The sequence below is a fragment of the Macrotis lagotis genome, chromosome 1 (assembly GCF_037893015.1).
Source record: "Macrotis lagotis isolate mMagLag1 chromosome 1, bilby.v1.9.chrom.fasta, whole genome shotgun sequence".
NCBI classification, from domain to species: Eukaryota; Metazoa; Chordata; class Mammalia; order Peramelemorphia; family Peramelidae; genus Macrotis; species Macrotis lagotis.
In genome coordinates, this window is record NC_133658.1 from 92,459,309 (window position 1) to 92,478,859 (window position 19,551).

At 35.7% G+C, this 19,551-nt stretch overlaps 1 protein-coding gene and 1 long non-coding RNA gene across 5 annotated transcripts in view; one reads left to right on the plus strand and one right to left on the minus strand.

The window, feature by feature from the left end:
• LOC141500963 (echinoderm microtubule-associated protein-like 4) overlaps positions 1-19,551 on the plus strand; it is a 169,533-nt gene that overhangs the window by 118,400 nt on the left and 31,582 nt on the right. For all 4 annotated transcript variants that reach the window (XM_074204587.1, XM_074204595.1, XM_074204577.1 and 1 more), the window contains 4 exons: positions 912-1,007; positions 3,886-4,020; positions 4,125-4,260; positions 16,817-16,968. In XM_074204587.1, the coding sequence (XP_074060688.1) occupies positions 912-1,007; positions 3,886-4,020; positions 4,125-4,260; positions 16,817-16,968 (519 nt within the window). The remainder of the gene's footprint in view (positions 1-911; positions 1,008-3,885; positions 4,021-4,124; positions 4,261-16,816; positions 16,969-19,551) is intronic.
• Positions 1-19,551, minus strand: part of LOC141500985 (uncharacterized) — a 55,758-nt gene that overhangs the window by 12,161 nt on the left and 24,046 nt on the right. The window lies entirely within an intron of this gene.

Genomic DNA, 19,551 nt, shown 5'->3' on the forward strand with positions numbered 1-19,551 from the left:
ACTATATTCAGTTTTTCCTAGTTTCCAATAAACATAATTGTAAAACCTAAAACTCAATATTTGTAAGACCAAACTTTTCACACTAATCCCCTACATTTCTTGCTAATATCTGGGTTTTTTAAATAGTGCTGCGACACCTACCTTACCTGTCCCTCCATATCTAGATGGTTGCTGAGTCTTGTTATTTTGACCTGTGCAGTTTCTCTATGTCCCTTTCCTCTAGCCTCACAACTACCACTTGTTTATCTCCCCTGAATTCATTACCTATAATTTTCTTAATATGCCACCATGATCATATCATTCCTCTGATCTAAATTTAAATTCTTGATGCTAACATTTAAAGCCATTCATATTCTGACCTCATCCTATATCCCCATTTGTTGTCTCACATAATCATACTTCATATATTTCCTATGTTCTAACCAAACTAGACTACCTGGATTGAATACATCTCTCTCTACCCAAGTGGAAAAGATCTCTCTTCCTTTTTGGAATACTCTTATTATTTGTTTATTTAGTACTTCCTTGCTCATAAGTCTGTCTTGTATTTATTTATATGATGTCATCACTTTTTTTATCCCATTTCTTTTGTATTTTTGCTTTTTTTAATCCCATTTCTTATTTGTCCTCCCCACAATATTTGATCCTAAGCTTCTTGTGTATAAGAATGCTCAGTTTTCATCATTGTATTTTCAGAGCTATACATAGAGTTAGCACTTAATACATGTTTGTTCAGTCAAGTCATAGTTTACAGAATGCAGTTTTAAAAGAAAATATTACTTGTCTTAAGCTCCTCAGAGTTGTATTTGATATGAGCATGTCATAAGAAACAGTTGATTGATCTTAATAATGTATATTTAATGTTTATCATATTTTGTTATAAAAGATTTTTATTAACTTATTTAAAATAGGATTCAGGTGTTCATTTATGTGTAATTGACGATTCCAATGACCACATGCTGACTGTGTGGGACTGGCAGAAAAAATCAAAAGGAGCAGAAATAAAGGTAAACTTACTCAATTAAAAATTAAACTTATCATTATAAACTCTTTTCTTGCTTAGGTGAAATCATTATATTTTGGCTAAGGTAATATTATAAATGTGTATTTTTTGTGCTAAATTACACCATATCAATTCATTATAATATTCCTTTGAAAGCTGCACTTCAATTATGTGAAACTAGAATTAGGACTTAAACAGTCATCAATCAATTATATAACAAAGATATGCTACTAAAGTGTTAAAAGCAAATGAAATAAATAAAAGCATGTAAGTAATATAATAAATAAAATAATATCTTGAAAATACAAAAGACATTATTCTTGTCCCCATTTCCTTTTCAGAGGTTATAATGAGTCTCAAAATATAAAAGATAAGATCTTAGCAATCATTTAATCAGAAGTGTTCAATGGTTATTCCCTCTTGCTTACTAAATAAAGTTCAGATTCTGCTCTCATTTAAAGCACTTATACTCATCACCTTAAGCCTTCTCATAAAGCCTTCTCATACTCATCACCTCTACATATTACATTCCAGCCAAACTAGATTACTTTATTCACTCCAGATACACTCTGCATTTTACTTATACCATGACTTTGCTCATCCTGTTTCTATCAGATATTTCCTTTCCAACTTCCTCCTTTTGAATTCTAATACATCATTTAAAGCATGTTACAAAAGCCATCTTCTCTACACAAAATTTCTCCAATTGGTAAATATCTTCCCCTTGGACCTCACATAGCTCTTTGGTAAATCATTCTCCTGTATAGATTATTATAATTATCTGCTTTGTTGTCTTAACCCTCAAGAAACCGTAAACTAAATAGAGACCATGTCTTATTTAACTCACCTACACCTAACACAATGCTCTCTGAACAGTAGTGGGCACTTTAATAACAATTTATTAAATGAATTAATATAATTTTAGGCTTCATGATTTGTTCACCTTTGCCAAGAATCCTTGTTTTTATTAGAAATATAAATTTTACAGGAATTATGAAGGAATGGGGAAAAAACATAATACTTATTTTTTACATTCCTTTTACAGCATTTTAGATTGATAATCTAGGAATATAAAAGTGTATTTTGGTTGACTTTTCCAATAAAAATAATTTATTTGATGAATTTAAAATAACAAAGTACTAGAAATATTTTAACTTATTTTTATATTTTGAACTTTGGGACATCTAGCATTATAGTTTCTATCAATTTAAAATACGTAAAATATTAAACAGAGGAAGCCCATCTTCAGTTTTATAAAATTAAGGAAGACTTTTGTAATCCGTTGTTAAGGACCCTTCATGTCCCTTCCTGAGAATGGGTGGAAGTGAAGGAACTTTCAGTTGGCAAGGAAGGGTTCAGCTTTGAAGGGAAGGTGGTGTGAAGCTTATTGGTTAGGTGAGTAAGTTAATTTAAAAGTCATCAAATGTGGAGGCAGCTAGGTGGTACAGTGGAGTCAGGGGAACCTGAGTTCAGATTCAGCCTGAGACCTTGGGCAGGTCACTTAACCTCATTGCCTTACAAAAACCAGAAAAAAAAAGGTCATCAAATGGGGCTTATGCTAAATCCAATTCAGCAGGAAAATGTCCAGAATAAAATCAAAGATCCAAGATTATTCTGCCTTTAGAACTGTGATTTTCTAAAGGTGTAGATGCAAGAAAAACCTATTTGAGCTACCATCAAGGTAAGAGCTGTAGCTTCACATTCTCCTCAACCTAGACATACAGCATTTGCTCATATATCTGACAGTTGACAATGGACGGTAGAATTATCCACCGTTTAAACAAAGCTTTTTGTAGTTTGCTTAAGGAAGAACATAGTAAGAGTTACACAAAATGGGCAGAGTGGATTGGCTTGCACTATTACTAAAGATAGCTTCTGGGTTTATAAGATCATAATTCAATTTGAGTATTTAAATAAACTAATATTAGAGCAGGATTTTAAAAACTGACATTTGGTCAATAGAATTCAGTTTTAACTATTGATAGTCTTTACAGTGAAGTTAGTCATAAATATAAAATAACACAAATGTCAAAATAGTTTCTCCCTGAAGCAGTGATAATAGCACAAAATAAGAGTGCCAGCAAAATTAGTGTCATATCTATTCTGGCTTTTTTGCAGCATATTTCTTGTATACTTTTGTCCTCAACCATTTTCTTCCTGTGATCCCATAATAAATAGACTAAATACTTCAGTTTCCAGTAAAACTCATTATTAACTCATTAAAAACTCAAAAGATAACATGGTTCAGGGTGCTAGCAGGCAGAAGAATTCTTTGTTCTAGTTTTGCCTCAACCACAGATTTAATTTCCAACTTTAAAACTTTCTAATTAGTCTGTGCAGTGCGCTATTTGGTTTGAGTTGTTTTGTTTTTAGCTAGTAGGGCTACATGTATTTTTTTTTTCTAGTTTATAGAATCAGATGGATCATACTACCATTATAAATGTCACTCCCAGGTCCTTTAAAGCTTAGTAAAATGATAGAAATGTGTGTATGTGTATGTATATACATACCCAGAAGTCAGCAAAACTTACAAAGGGCACTGAATTTCTCCTTAATCTTATAAAAAATAGTGTTGCCCTTAAAAGACAATAACACATGTTATTCTATTTGTGTTTGAGTTTTACTTTGCTGATTTTTATTAGTGGAAAAGAATCTGGTAGTATGGTTTTTTTACATATTCTTGTACAAAGCAGTATCAAAACTCTTTTATCTTAAACATTTTAATCTTCATTCCCAATGAAAAATAGTAATAATAATCCACATTTGGGGATAGAACATTGACTTTTTCCTTGAACGTTAGATTCTAAATAGTAGGTAAAATTTTTAACTTATTGATCAAGAGGGTATGTATCTTCTATAGTTTGTCATTTTTGTTCCCACAGACTACAAATGAAGTTGTCCTGGCTGTAGAATTCCATCCAACAGATGCAAATACAATAATAACATGTGGCAAATCTCATATCTTTTTTTGGACCTGGAGTGGGAATTCACTAACAAGAAAACAAGGAATTTTTGGAGTAAGGAACAGAATATTATTATTATTTAATTTAGAAAATAAAAATGTAATGTGTTGAATTAGACACAGTATAGGAAATTTTCAAAATTTTCTGTGTCATTGCAGAAATATGAAAAACCCAAATTTGTCCAGTGCTTAGCTTTTTTGGGGAATGGAGATGTTCTTACAGGAGACTCAGGTGGAATCATTCTTATATGGAACAAAACTACTGTAGAACCCACACCTGGGAAAGGACCTAAAGGTATAGTATGTTTTATATCCTAATTATTATTCATTTCTTTTATATTGTCTGATTGCTACTTCATTTTATAGTCTTATCTAAATTATATGAGATGGGAAACAACAGGACAGTATAAGGAAAAGCCCCAAGATAGATGATTATTTATTCTTTGAGATTTCCTAATAACTGTTGGCTTTCTAAGATACATATTTTTTATAAATGTAATTCATGCCATGCCACAAATATTTGCTGATTCACTGTTCACATACCTCTGGTTTAAATGTATAGTGATCAGTGTTTAAATAGAAAAAGCATGAGGTCAATTAAGGCAAGAGATATTTGGGTTGGACTGCCAGTACCAACGCTGACATTAGGTGAGTGACCACAGACATCTCCCTAACATCCTTCAACTTCATTGTCCTCATCTGTTAGAGACAATGTGAGTAAAACATTTTAAAACATTATAGTCTTATATAGATGTCAGCTATTATAACGGAGGAAACCAAACACATATGAAAAATTAATTAGTACAAGTCAACATAGAGAAGATATTGGGAATGGTACAGAATGTGGATACTGTAGCACTCAGGAAGGGAGATTATCCTGCAGTTTGAGGGCAGGAAGGAGGTGTTTCTTCCATTCTGTGTTGGAACACTGGAAGCATTTGTCACAGAAATATTATTCTATATTGGTGCTATCTAAAATGCAGCCCACAATTTTATGCGGTCCCCTTTGGGTTTACTAAATGCTTTAGTAAGCAAAGCCAAGTTACCAGAGCTCTCACTAAAATGGCAAATCAAATATATTGTCTATTGTTTCAATAAAAACTTTTAAAAGTAAGGTTGAATAGCTCTGTTGTAAATGATTCAAATCACTGAATAGTTGTGAAGTGCCTATTCTATGTAAAGTCCTGTGCTAAATGACACTGATGGAAATACAAAAGTGAAATCATTTCTCCCCTCAAGAAATTTACATTCTACTAGGGAAGAGATATCCCCAGATAAATGTGATTCAAGGGGAAAGGAGAGATCCAGACAACATTTTTGAGGGAAAGAACATGTAGTTGGAGGGAGAGAAAAACTTAAGTTAAAAAGTAGGTGTCAGAGGCAGCTAGGTAGCACAGTGGATAGAGCACTGGCCCTGGAGTCAAGAGTACCTGAGTTCAAATCTGGCCTCAGACACTTAATTACCTAGCTGTGTGGCCTTGGGCAAAGCACTTAACCCCCATTGCCTTGCAAAAAATAAAAAATCAAAAGTAGGTGTCTAAGTTGGTCCTTAAAGAGATTTTGAAAGAGAGAAATAAGAAGTTGAGTTCATAAGAGAAAAACTCTTGAATGCATAGGACAGTGAACATACTTACAATGTATGCATGCATGCATAAGATAGTTTTTATAGAATCTAATGGAATAGCAGCCTGTTATTTCTGGTGCTTTAAAGGAAATAATGTGAAATGGGCCTTGAAAAGTATGTTGTAACTAGATGATGAATAATGTTGTTGCATTGTCTGGGAACCTGATCACTTTGGAAAACAGTGTTTGTAATCCAAAATATATTTTTCTATAGAAGTAACTTAGTAAAAAAAAATTGGCAAAGGACCCACAGTCTGAAAGTTGAGAACTGCCTATACCTGAAAGGCATTGTGTATTTAGTGAAAAGCACATGGGCCTTGGAGTTTGGGGTGACATATTTCATATCTGAGCTTTGAACATTTCGTAATCATGATCATGTCACTAACTTCCCTGAGCTTCAGTTTCCTACATTTTAATTTTTTCCCAATTACATGTAAAAATAGTTTTTAACATTGGATTTTTTTTTTAATTTTTGAATTCCAACTTCTCTTCTTTCCTTCCCTCCCCTTTACTGAGAAGGCAAACAATTTGATAAAAATTATACTTGTACAAATATAATATGAAAAATATAATCATATTGTGAAAGAAAACACAGACCAAGAAAAATAAAGTTTAAAAAATTATGCTTTGATCTGCATTCAGACTCCCTCTTTAGTTCTTTGCTGGAGATGCATAGTATTTTCATCTTCAGTCCTTTGGAATTGTCTTGGATCATTTGATTGCTGAGAATTGCTAAGTCATTCACAGTTCATCTTTGCTGTTACCATATATAATGTTCTCCTGGTTCTGCTCATTTGACTTTGTGTTGGTTCTTCTCATCATTTCTTATAGTACAGTAGTATTCCATCACAATCATATACCACAGCTTGTTCAGCCATTCCCCAATTGATGGGCATCTCCTCAATTTATGATTTTTTTGCCACCTTAAAAAGAGCATTGCTATAAATATTTTTGTACATATAGATCTTTTTACTTCTTGTTTTTTATCTCTGGGATAAAGTTCTAGTAGTAGTCTTGCTGAGTGAGGGTATGCATGATTTTATAGCCCTTTGGGTTTAGTTCCCAAATTGTTCTCCAGAATGGATTGAATTAGTTAACACCTCCATCAACAGTGTACTCAGTTTTCCCAAATCCCCTTCAACATTTATCATTTTTCTTTTCTGTCAGATTAGCCAATCTAATATGTATGGGGTTGTATATCATAGTTGTTTTAATTTGCATTTATCAGTAATTATTTAAAGAAGTTTTTCATATGACCACATATAGCTATGATTGCTTTGTCTGAAAACTTTGACCATTTATCAGTTGGGGAATGGCTCTTATTTTGTATAAATTTGACTCATTTCTCTGTCTATATATTTGAAAAATAAAGTCTTTACCAGAGAAACATGCTATACAGATGTTTTCATACTTATGATTATTGTGTATTTCCCTCTATCCTATTTTCTTCACACTCTCCCTCTTCCTCTCCCCCCTTTCACTCTGTCCATCCTCAAAAGTGTTTTATTTCTGACTTCCACTTCCTCAAATCCACCTTCCTTTTGTCACCCCCCTCCCCCCACCCCCACCCCTTCTCTTATGCTCTTTCCACTTTCCTGTAGGATAAGATAGATTTCTATATCCAACTGATATGTTCAAGATTCCTTCTTTGTTTCCAATTCTGATGGGAGTAAAGATCAAGTGAGACTCACCTCCCCCATCTTTGCCTCACTGCAGTAGATCTTTGGTGCCTTTTCACGTAAGGCAATTTATCCCATTCTTCCTCTCCCTTCCCTTTTCTCCCAGTGTATTCCTCTATCTCACCCCTGGTTTTGTTTCTCAGATTTTTTTTAATATATCATCCCATCAAATTCAATTTATATTCATACCCTCTGACTATGTATACTCCTTTTAACTGCCCTAATTGTGATAATAGTTATTGAGTTCCATATATCATCTTCCCATGTAAGGATGTCAAAACAATAACCTTCCTGAATCCCTTGTTTCCTCTTTCCTGCTTATCTTTTTATGCTTCTCAAGTCTTATATTTGATAATCAGATTTACAGTTTAGCTCTGGTCTCTTCATCAGGAATGCTTGAAAGCCTTCTTTTTCCTTAAATATTTATTTTTCCCCCATGAAGGATTATGTTTGGTTTCACTGGGTAGGGAGATTCTTAAATGTAATCCTAGCTTCTTTGCCTTATGAAATGCCATATTTCCAGCTATCCAATCCTGTAACATAGAAGCTGCTAAATCTGATTGTGACTCTATGACTTGAAATATTTTCTCCTTAACTGGCAACTGGAATATTTCTGGGAGTGTTCATTTTAGGGCAGCTAGGTGCTGCAGTGGATAGAATGCCACTCCTGGAATCAGGAGGACCTAGCTCAGACACTTAACATTTGCCTAGCTGTGTGACCTTGGGTAAGTCACTTAACCCTGACTTGCATCCAGGGTCATCTGGACCTTCTGGTTCATATCTGGCCACCCAGATGGTTTCCAGAGGAGAAAGTGAGGCTGGTGATGTAGCATAGTATCCCCTTCACTCAAATCCAGTTCATTTACTTGTCATGGCATCACCCTCCTGATGTCATAGTCTTCTTTGAGAATGAAGGACAAAAACAGCAGTGGATTCTTTCCCTTTCTATTTCATTCACTGGTTCTTGGATATCAGGATAATTTTCCATGATAATTGCTTGAAACTATGATGTCCAGACTTTTTTTTTTAGCCATGACTTTGAGGTAGGCTACCAATTAATAAATTATCTCTCCTGATTCTATTTTTCCAATAATATATTTCACATTTTCTTCTATTTTTACCATTCTTTTGATTTTGTTTGATTACTCCTGATATTTCATAGAGTCATGAGTTCCACTTGTTTTATTCTAGTTTTTAAGGGATTTTCTTCAATTTTTGTACTTTTCCATTTGACAGCTCAACTTTTTTTTTTTAGATTTTTTTTAACATTTTAACATTTTATTTGTTTTCCAATTATATACAATATAATATGTACCCATCATTTTTTTTGCAAGGCTCTGAATTCTACAATTTTCCCCCCTCCCTTCCCCCTCCAATGCTGTCTGACAGTCTCTATATTGTCTCTATACCATACATTTATCATTTATGTAAACTGAATGTTATATGGGTAAACATAAGAATAAACATAAACACCCCCCCCCCCCAGAAGATGAGAAACCTCAAGAATAGAGAGAGAAAAAAAAATTGTACTTTAGTCTGTGTTCAGATTCAATGGCTCTGTCTCTTGGGTGAGTTGCTTTCTTTATCATAAGTCTACCAGAGAAGTTGCTTCAGTATTTTTTCCCACAGTTGCTATAACTGGCTGTACCTCCACTCTATTTCTCCCCACTCCTATTTATTCTATTCTCTCTCTCTCTCTCTCTCCTTTCATCCTGGCTCTGTTCAAAAGTGTGTTGTATCTGAGTACCCTCTCCCTCGATCTTCCCTCCCTTCTATCACCTATTCCCCCCTTCCCTCACCCCCATTCCCCCTCATCCCATCCCTTTCCTCCCATCCTTCTCCAGGGCAAAACAGATTTCCTCACCCAATTAAGTATGTCATTTCCTCCCTGAGCCATTTCTGATGAGAATGAAGGATCACTCATTCCCCCTTGCCTCCCCCCCACTCCATTGAAATAGCTTTTTCTTGATGCTTATGTGAAATCCCTCAGCTTCTTCATCTCCTTTTCCTTCCTCCCAGTACTTCCCCCATCGCCCATTGACTCCATCCCTTTACCACATCATACCATTACCATTATATTCTGCTCCTTCCTATATCCTGTCTATATATGCTTCTTCTAACAGCTCTTATAAATGAGAAAATTCATATGAGTTATCAATATCTTCTTTCCATGCAGGAATACAAGCAGTTCAACATCACCAAGTTCCTCATAGTTAGTCCTTTTCTTCCACTCCCTCTATGGTTCACCAGAGTCCTGTACTTGTAGAGCAAACTTTCTGTTCAGCTCTAATCATCTCAGTAGGAAAGTTTGAAAGTTCATCTTTTCCCCTGAAAGAGGATGTTCAGTTTTTCTGGGTAGTTGATTTTTGGTTGTAAACCAAGATCTTTTGCCTTCCGGAATATCATATTCCAGTCCCTACGAACCCTTAATATAGATGATGCTAGATCCTGTGTAATCCTGACTATGGATCCTCAGTAATTGAATTGTTTTTTTCTGGCAGCTTTTAGAATTTTCTCTTTGATTTGGGAGTTTTGGAATTTGATTATAATATTCCTGGAAGTTTTTCTTTGGGGACCTCTTTCAGGGGGATGACCTGTGAATTCTCTCATTTTCTACTTTACCCTCAGCTTCTAGGATCTCAGGGCAATTTTGCTGTATTATTTCTTGAAAAAATGAAGTCTAGGCTCTTCTCCTGGTCATGGCTTTCAGATAGCCCAATAATTTTTAAATTATATCTTCTGGATCTGTTTTCGAGGTTGGTTATTTTTCTGATGAGATTTCACATTTTCTTCTAATTTTTGGCTTTTTTTTGGCAGAGTTTTATTTCTTCCTGCTTTCTTGAAAAGTCATCAGCTTCCTTTAGCTCCATTTTGCATTTGAAGGGAGTTATTTTCTTCAGAGAGCTTTTTTATCTCCTTTTCCAACTGGCCAATTCTACTTTTTAAGGCATTCTTCTCCTCATTTGCCTTTTGTTTGGGTTTTTTTCCATTAGGCCTAAACTGGTTTTTAGCATATTATTTTCTTCAGTATTTTTTTTGTATATCTTTCACCAAGCTTTTGATTTCGTTTTCATGATTTTTCTGCATCGCTCTTATTTCTCCCAATTTTTCCTCCACCTCCCTTAATTGCTTTTCAAAGTCTTTTTTGAGCTCATCCATAGTCTGAGCCCAGTTTCCATTTTCTCTTGGAGGTTTTGGATACAGAAGCTTTGATTTTGTCATCATCTGAGTATGTGTTTTGATCTTCCATGGGACTAAAGTAATTCTCTATGGTCAGATTCTTCTTTTTCTGTTGTTTACTCATTTCCTCACCCCAGGACTAATTTACAACACTTCCAAGGCTTTGGGGTTGTTTTTTTGTGGGGGACACCCCACTGGGACCTTTATTCCTCCAAGGTCTTCTGCTCTCTAGCCTGTGTTTTGATAAGTAGATGATGACAGCACTCCCCTCTGTCCTGGAGCTATAAGGAGGGATCCAGCTATCTTAGCATGGAAACCCAAACTGCAACCTGGATCTGAGTGTAGGTAAACAGCAGAGTCCTACCCCAGGGAGAGCAGAGAAATCTCTGCACACTTCCCTTACTGTCTGGGGGTGCAGGCTGCTTTCTCCCGATTCTCGCTGCTGCAGCCGTATTCCTCACTTCACACTCACCCAGGTGCAGCAGAGTTCTTTCATCGCCCCTTCAGGCTGTTGATGTTGATCTCTGGACTGGGCTGGACTGGGCTGGGCTGGGCTGCGTCGCGTCCACTACAGCTTTTTTTCCCAACCCCCAGTCCTGGTGAACTTACTGCAGAACTTCTAAGTTATCTTGGACTGGGAAAATGTATCACTCAGTCTTTCTATGGGTTCTGCCCCTCTAAATTTTGGCAACAGCCATCCTTTGTTTTTTGGGGGTTGGGGGGGGTGTTTAGAGTTCTCGGGAAATGCTGCCTTCATGACACCATCTTGGCTCTACCCTCCAGTTCAACTTTTGAAAGAGTTATTTTCTTCAATGAATTTTTGCACATTTTTTCCATTTTTTGTGCTTCCTTTACCAAACCTTTGGATTTTTTTTTTTTGCATCACTTATTTTTCCCCAAATTTTTCTTGTTTCCTATTTGATTTTTAAACTATAAGGATATAGTTGTTTTTTTGTTGTTGTTGTTTTGGGCTTCACATGTCAGCATTTTGATATTCTTGTCCTCTTGACATTTGTTTTTTGATCATCGTTGACAAGATAGCTTTCTATGGTCAAGGGTTTTGTTTGCTTGTTTGTTGCCTTTTTCTTGACTTTTAAAGTTGAGCTCTGCTTCTGGAGTACAGAAGGCCTTGTCCCAAGCTTCTTGTAAGGGGCCAGAGACCTGGCCAGTGACCCTCTGTGCCGGGGTCTCCAGACCTTGCTGTTCCTCTACTGCACCATGGACCTCCACACCAGAGTACTCACCTTCTGTCTCCAGGTCTCAGTGCTGAAAGATTAGTCTCTTGCACCTGCACCAGAGGCTAGAGTACTCAGAACTGACCTGCTGCAATGCTGCCTGCTCTGGCTGTGCTCCCTTTTTACTACGGTGAGACAGACTTTCCTGCAGCCCTTCCAAGTTGTCAAGGACTGGACAGTTGTTTCACCCTATCCTTTTGTGGGTTTGTTGTTGTATAATTTATTTTAAGGCATTATTTAAAGATGTTAGGAGGAAAATTTGGGAGTCCCTGCCTTTTTTCTACCATCTTAGCTTCCTGTTCCATAAAATATTATTTTTAGATAAATGTACATTTGACATTCAAATAACATATCATCTTGCCGGTTGATCTTCGGTCTCTTCCAATGACAATTCACATGAGAGCAGTGCTGGTAGGCTGTCCAGGTTTTACAAGTTTAGGATCATGAGCCCCATGGCTCTGCTGCCTTTCGTGTTGGCATGCCCAGTGCCTGTTCTTTTTCACACTTTCTTTTGGAGTTATTGAAATGCTGATTGTGTGTAGCATGCACAACCTGGTAAAGCCCCCTCAGCAGACAGGCTATTCTAGGAGGTGGGCAACTGATGGCTCAGTGCCCTCAACATTCCAGGAATGAATTGATTTGGGAAGGATGTCATCTACCCTACAGAATGGCTTAGGGGAGAGTAGTCTGTTCCAGTGGGCACTGTGGAGGCCTTAGACCTTGGTCAAAAATCAAAGCATTAAGGTCATCCAGAAAGAAGAGTTAAGAGTATGGCATTGTAAGATAGAATATCCCAGAGGAGACATTTTAAAAATACCTGATATTGCCAAGGAGTCAAAAAGGATGACAGATTTAGAGATTAGAGGTCCCTTTGGTGACTTTTGAAAAAGTAGTTTGAGTAGAATCATTGGAGCAGAAGCCTATTAGATCACAAGTAAGGTACAGAATTAACCTAACAACAACAACAATAATAATAATAATGTTTTCTATTAAAATGTTTTAAGGTTTGTGATCATTTGCATTCCATATAGCTCATCTTCACACCTGGAAGGTAAATACTATAATTATCACCATTTAGCACATAAGAAACCAAGGTAAACAGGTTATATGACTTCCTTAGGGTCACACAACCAGCAGTATGAGGCTGTATTTGAATCTAGGTCTTGCTGATTCCAAGTTCAATGCTCTATCCACACTACCAACTTCATATCTTAAACATCCTCAGTATTTTTCAGGAAATCTGCTTCACCTTTGAACCTATTCTATTCAGTTGAGTCTTGTATTTATATGCAACACGAATAGGAATTTCATGAGAATGTGTTGAAAAATAGTTTTAAGTTATAAATCATTATGTAATGTAACTTTTAGTATGAAAAGAGACATACTTTATCTGATTTTATTCAGTGTTTCCCCAATCTATGTTTTTTTGTATCTCTAGTCCAGCGCTAACACATTCTATAATATAGTTCAAATTCAAAAATATTCCAGGAATGAATTGATTTGGGAAGTGTTAGACTAAGGAAACAATATAAATCTGTATGTCTAAGCATGATTGCCAAATGGGGCAGAAATGTAAGTCATACTCTCAGCCATGTAGTCCTTACAAAGACGTTTTGGAAATACATTTTGTTTGACAGTCAGGATTAGCTTGTATTTTATGGAAACTTTTGTTTGAGTTAAATATTCAGTTAAATAAAAGAGGGTATTGCAGTTAACTTCCATAAATTGGTGCAGTTAAGCCAGAAAGTATAGTAATCTTTAAATTCTAGGATAATTTTTCTTGGCAATCACTTTTGATGTTTGGATTAAACTAGCTTGCCAATAATATAGCTTTGTAAAAAAAAAATATTTGACTCTAGCCAAAAAAAAACCTCATTTGTAAATCAGCTTTAAAAGTAAATACTATTAGGGGCGGCTAGGTGGCTTAGTGGAAAAAGCACCGGCCTTGGAGTCAGGAGTACCTGGGTTCAAATCTGGTCTCAGACACTTAATAATTACCTAGCTGTGTGGCCTTGGGCAAGCCACTTAACCCCATTTGCCTTGCAAAAAAAAAAATTTTTTTTTTTAAATATGTATGGTAGTTGTATTGTAAAAAAAAGGAGGAAGATTTTGATGGAAATTGGTAAACGATGCCTTTATGTTTTGTGATCATTTAATTAACATAACATTAATTAACAACATATTAACAAAACATATATATACTGAAATCAGCTATTGAGATTAATGTTCTTAAAAGTCAGTTTGTTAGATTTCACTTTCTGTTCTGGATTTGGGCAAATCTCTTCCTTCCTGTCCAGTGATAGCTAATGAAATAATTGTAGATGTACTATCTTGTTGGACCGTATTTGTAAATTAGACAAAGAAACAGTTGTATTTAGAGCTAAATTTTGAGGATATTGTTAAGCAGTCCCCAAAATTTTTCAACTGATTGGCAGGATCTTCTCTCCTGTTTTTTCTGTAGAAAATGTATTCAATAATCATTAACTCATAGAAATTGAAATTGCTTTAGTTGGACATTCAGTGTAGCTCACTCCTTTTACAGAAAGAAAAAAAACAAGGCTCAAAGAAATGAATTCTAGCCTTAGATCACTTGACTAGTTAATGTGAGAATTGGAACTAAACCTAGCCTAGGAAAAAAAAGAGTCCTAAGGCAGCTAGGTGCACAGTGTCTAGAGCACTGGCCCAAGAGTTAAGGAAAACCTGAGGTCCAGTCTGCCCTCAGATGAATAGTTATAAGTATGACCACCCTGGGCAAGTCACTTAACCACAAGTGCCTCTCAAAAAAAAAAAGATTATATTTGTGTGCCTAAAAGATTTCTTACAGCCTTTAAACTTTAAAGCATTTCTAGAGAAGTAGAAAGCCAATATCCTACTTGTTAATAACCTAATTATAAAAATTTCTCTAGTGCTTTCTTAGGCTTAAATCCTATATTTCATTCAGATATATATCTGAGCTTTGTAATATTAAGAGCTAATTAGTCTTGGAATCAGAAAACTTGTTCTTACCCTAGCTCTTGCAAACCAGCTACAAACTGCTCTGTAGTATCTCTCCCTGTTTGTAAAAAAGGAACAATTTCTATTGTAAAAAAAATCAGCTGAGGAAATTATAAGAAGTATAACAAAAAACAGTGACAAAAATAGATTTCCATTTGCTTTTGGGAAAGCCTTGCTATTTTAAAGTCCTATTGGGTTTACTGTTTGTCTACTGCACACACAAAAAATTCGATTGTGTGATTACTTTTATAGATAGCATCTGTCAATGAGGCAACTCAATAACACAGTGGACAGAGTACCAGGCCTGGAGTCAGGAGACCCTAAGTTCAAATGCAGCCTCAGATACTTGATATTTTCTAGCAGTGTGACCTTTGGCTAGTTAAACTTTTATTGAGCATCTGCTGTATACTTAACACTCCACTAGATTGGCACAGTGTGTGGCAGAGTGGAGAAACCATGGCACAAATACCAAAGATTACAAATAGTTTTGAGGGCTTTTTGTTTTGTTTTGGGATATCTTTGCTCAAAATTATTTTCTAATTTTGAGAAATGGAAATTAAGTAGCTAATATCTAGCTTCCCTGTAACTTCAAGTCTGAAAGACTTTGTTTTCTCCTCTGGTTAAAAAAAAAATCAGGATTAGGTGACTTGGCTAGAGTGACACTGCTGATACTTGTCTGAGACCACATTGGAACTTAGGTCCTGCTGTCCCTGACAGTGAGGAAGGGAGAGGAACTAATCTGTAGAGCATCATTCCCACTCCTTTCTTCCTTCAAGCTCTCTAGTCAGGTTTCAAAAGTGAAATAATTTCTAATTTGGGAGTGATTAGGATTTTGAACATATAATGAAGGGTGACTTCTTTTTGTTTGGTTTTTTTTTTTTAGATTTTTCAAGGCAATGGGGTTAAGTAGTTTGCCCAAGGCCACACGGCTAGGTAATTATTAAGTGTCTGAGGCTGAATTTGAACTCAGGTACTCCTGACTCCAGGGCCAGTGCTCTATCCACTGCGCCACCTAGCCTCCCCAGGTGACTGTTTCTTGGCAGCAATAGTAGGGCTGTGGAGTCTTCTTCACCATATTGAAAAAGCCAAGGGGCTTCTTCATCATATTGGAAACTTCAGCATCAATAACAAATGATTTGTTATTGGTGGGAATGCCTTTAAAATAGAAGTAGCACCTTCAGCTTCAATCTAGCAGCCTGAGTACCTTGAGGCTTTTCTTCTTTTCAACAGAAGCCTTCCCTTTGAGTTGTCTTCCCCATTAGAAGAGGAGCTCCTCAAGATCAGGGTGGGCTTAGCAGAGAGCTTCTCAGATAGGACATGCTTTAGTATGTGCTTTTTTACAAAAATTCATTATCTTTTGCAATATAAACAATCCATAATTTTAATATTTGATTTTTAAAAGTAAGTATATAAGAGACCATTAAAACTATTGTTCAGGATTACTCATTGTAGAGATTAAACCCAAAAATCACTCTCTTCCTAGGAGCTATCTATCAGGACCTTGGGATTGAACTTTCATTGCTTTCTCCCAAATCTCACTTTGCTCCTTATTATTGACACATATTAACAAATTATCAGGAGTTAATTTATCTCATTAATTTAAGTGAAAGAATTCATAAATCAATGATCAAGTAATAGAAGCTTATCTTGTTCAGATATGTGCTAAGTGCTGAGAATACAAATAAAAAGGAACAAGATAGCCCTTGCCCATAAGAAGCTTCTATTCTAACAGGAGACAGCACCACATTAAAAGGAGTTAGAAGTAGTAGGAGAGAGGTTACCCACACAGTTTGAAACAGCAGGGAAGTACTTTGAAGCCTTGTTCTACACAAAACAAAAATGAAAGTTTACCCCTCGAAGCTTAAAGGAGGGAAGTTATTAAGGTGACAAACAGTTTTTAAAACAAGTTGAAATAGAAAGCAAGATTAAATACACTCAACTATTTTTAGGTATTTAGCACTTATTAATCTTAATACTCAGGTTTCTTTTTTAAAATAAATTTAGAATATATTTTTAGTATCTTCTATAATTTTGGTTTTCTGATTTATTCTGTATGTTTCAATTTCTAATTTTGCTCTGTAATTCTAAAGACTTGGATGAAAATAGAATAACCAATGTTATTTTTTCCTCCTGATCTTAGGTGTGTATCAAATAACCAAACAAATCAAAGCTCATGATGGCAGTGTTTTCACGTTTTGTCAGATGAGGAATGGAATGCTACTAACTGGAGGAGGAAAAGACAGAAAAGTAATTTTGTGGGATCATGATCTAAGCCCTGAAAGAGAAATAGAGGTAAGATGGAGACTTTGATTCTTAATACAAAATATTAGTCCCTTCTCAAACTCTAAAATAGTCTGTGACAGGTAAAGATGGGGCTGCTAGGTAGTTCCATAGTGCACAGAACACCCAGTTCAGATTTGACCTTGGACACTTAGTAGCAGTGACTCTGGGCTTCACCCTGTCAGTTTCCTCATCTGTAAAATGAGCTGGAAAAGAAAATGGCCAAACACTCCAATATCTTTACCCAAAAAAAACACTGTATGGAGTCACAGAGAGTCAAATACAACTGAGATAACTTAACAATAAAACATAGTTAAAGATTAGTACTTGCACATTTTTGACATTTAGCTTGCCTTCCATGTTTTCTCTCCATTCCTTCCTTCCTTTTTTTTCTTTTTCACTCACTCTTAACATGGAAAGTACTTGTCAAGAGGCAGCTAGGTAACCCAGTGGATAGAGCATCAGCCCTGGAGTGAGGAGGACCTGAGTTCAAACCCGACCTGAGACACTTAATACTCTAGGTGTGTGTGGCCTTGGGCAAGTCACTTAATCCCACTGTCTTGCCAAATAGTAAAGAAAGTAAGTACATGTCGAAGTAACTATTTGATCATTTAAAATTCCCTTTCTTAGAACAGGGATATTAGCAAATAGGAAAGTTTTTTGTTTTTAAAAATGAATGATATTGGGGCGGCTAGGTGGCACAGTGGATAAAGCACCGGCCCTGGAGTCAGGAGTACCTGGGTTCAAATCTGGTCTCAGACACTTAATAATTACCTAGCTGTGTGGCCTTGGGCAAGCCACTTAACCCCATTTGCCTTGCAAAAAAAAAACCCTAAAAAAAATGAATGGTATTGCACAGAAGATTTGTTCTGTACATCCATCTGTCAATAAGCATTTAATATCAGATGCCAAAATTATTTTTTAAAGTAGTATAGTTTAGGGTCAAAATTTTAAACTGATTTTCTTAATCTCTCAGGTCTTGAAGCATTGTAATGTAATAAGCAGAGCCCTGGATTGTAGTCAGATGTGAATCTGTGCCTCAGTTTAGCCAATGACTTTAGGTGCCTTTGGGCAGAGCACTACAGCTTCTCTGAACTCCAGATTCCTATTCCACAAAATAGATGATATAATAATCATACTCGCTAATTCATTGTTGGGAGAAAAGTTTTTTTATTTACATGTAAGCTACTATTACTCAACTAATTTAAGGGAGTTTGATTTAATAGTTTCTTCAGATCTGGGAGTATCTCTAATTATGAGCTAGATTGACTATAGAGTGCAGAGTACAAGAGAATAAAAGAGATACTAGAATCCCATTTCTCAAGGGAGCTTTGCTTTTAAATCCAGAAAGCTCTAATTGACCTGAAATATTAATCAAGAACTCTAATATCGGATATTTTTTCATATTCTGATCTCCATGAGAATTTGAGGAGGAAACAAGCAGGCTTTTCCAAATTGTTTACTACAGCAAACCATCTATCCAGTCAGTCAGTTAGCCATCAGAGATTTGAAGAGAATACAAGCTCCCTTTGTGTTTACTATTCATCAATTGCTCCTTCCCCAAAAAAAGCATTTTACTGTGTAAAGTAAAATTTAGCTCTAAAGGCTTCCCTTGAAGTTATTCCCCACACATCTGTTAAAATCATGCAAAATTATTTAATAAGTGCAACCTCTAAAATAAGTGCAACATTTTTATTAAGCAAACATCTGACAACTGGAGATGGCTCTGGATGGATGCCAGGCAATCAGGATTAAGTGACTTGCCCAAGGTCACTCAGCTAATTAGTGTTAGTTGTCTGAGACTGGATTAGAACACCTATCCTCCTGACTTCAAAGCCAGTGCTCTATCCTCTGCACTACCTAGCTGTCCATTTGCAACTTAAAAGAAAAAGGTATTCAAGTGTCTTTATTGGACTTTGACAAGTTATGCCTACCTAAAGGAAAATAGCTAGTATTCCACAAACATTCTCTGTTCATGACATCTCTTTTAGGAAGAACTTATATTTGTGAGCAACTTTTCTCCTATATGAAGCATACAAAAAGTAAAAATAGAACAAAAATTTCAGATGATGAGGATCTTGAAAATATTCTTCACATCACTACAACCTCTATCAGATCTGATAGAGATGCACTAGTATTGAAAAAGAAGGTTCAGGTTTCATGTTAAAAATGACATGTTCTTATTTTTTTGTTTAAAAAGTAAATGTTTTATTACACTCTTTTTTTATTATACTTTAGTATAGTATTACATTTTATCATTATACTCGCTGATTATATAGGTTACACTGTAGTGATAAATGAATATTAAAGTGACATTTGACACATTTTTGTTGGGCAATGTGACCCAGAAGATCTAAAAGATTGGACACCCCTAGTATAGTGAGGTTCCCTAGATTTGCCTATCTATAGATGACAGTATAAGGACTACATCAAGCTCCAGAATACCCCAGGATCTCCTTAGTGAGAATGAGAGTCAGTAAATATTTATTTAGTGCCTACTATGTGCTGGCACTGTGCATTGGATGTTCATCTCGTTTGATCCTCACAACCCTGACAGATGTAAGCAATTATTATCCCCATTTTACAGATGAGGAA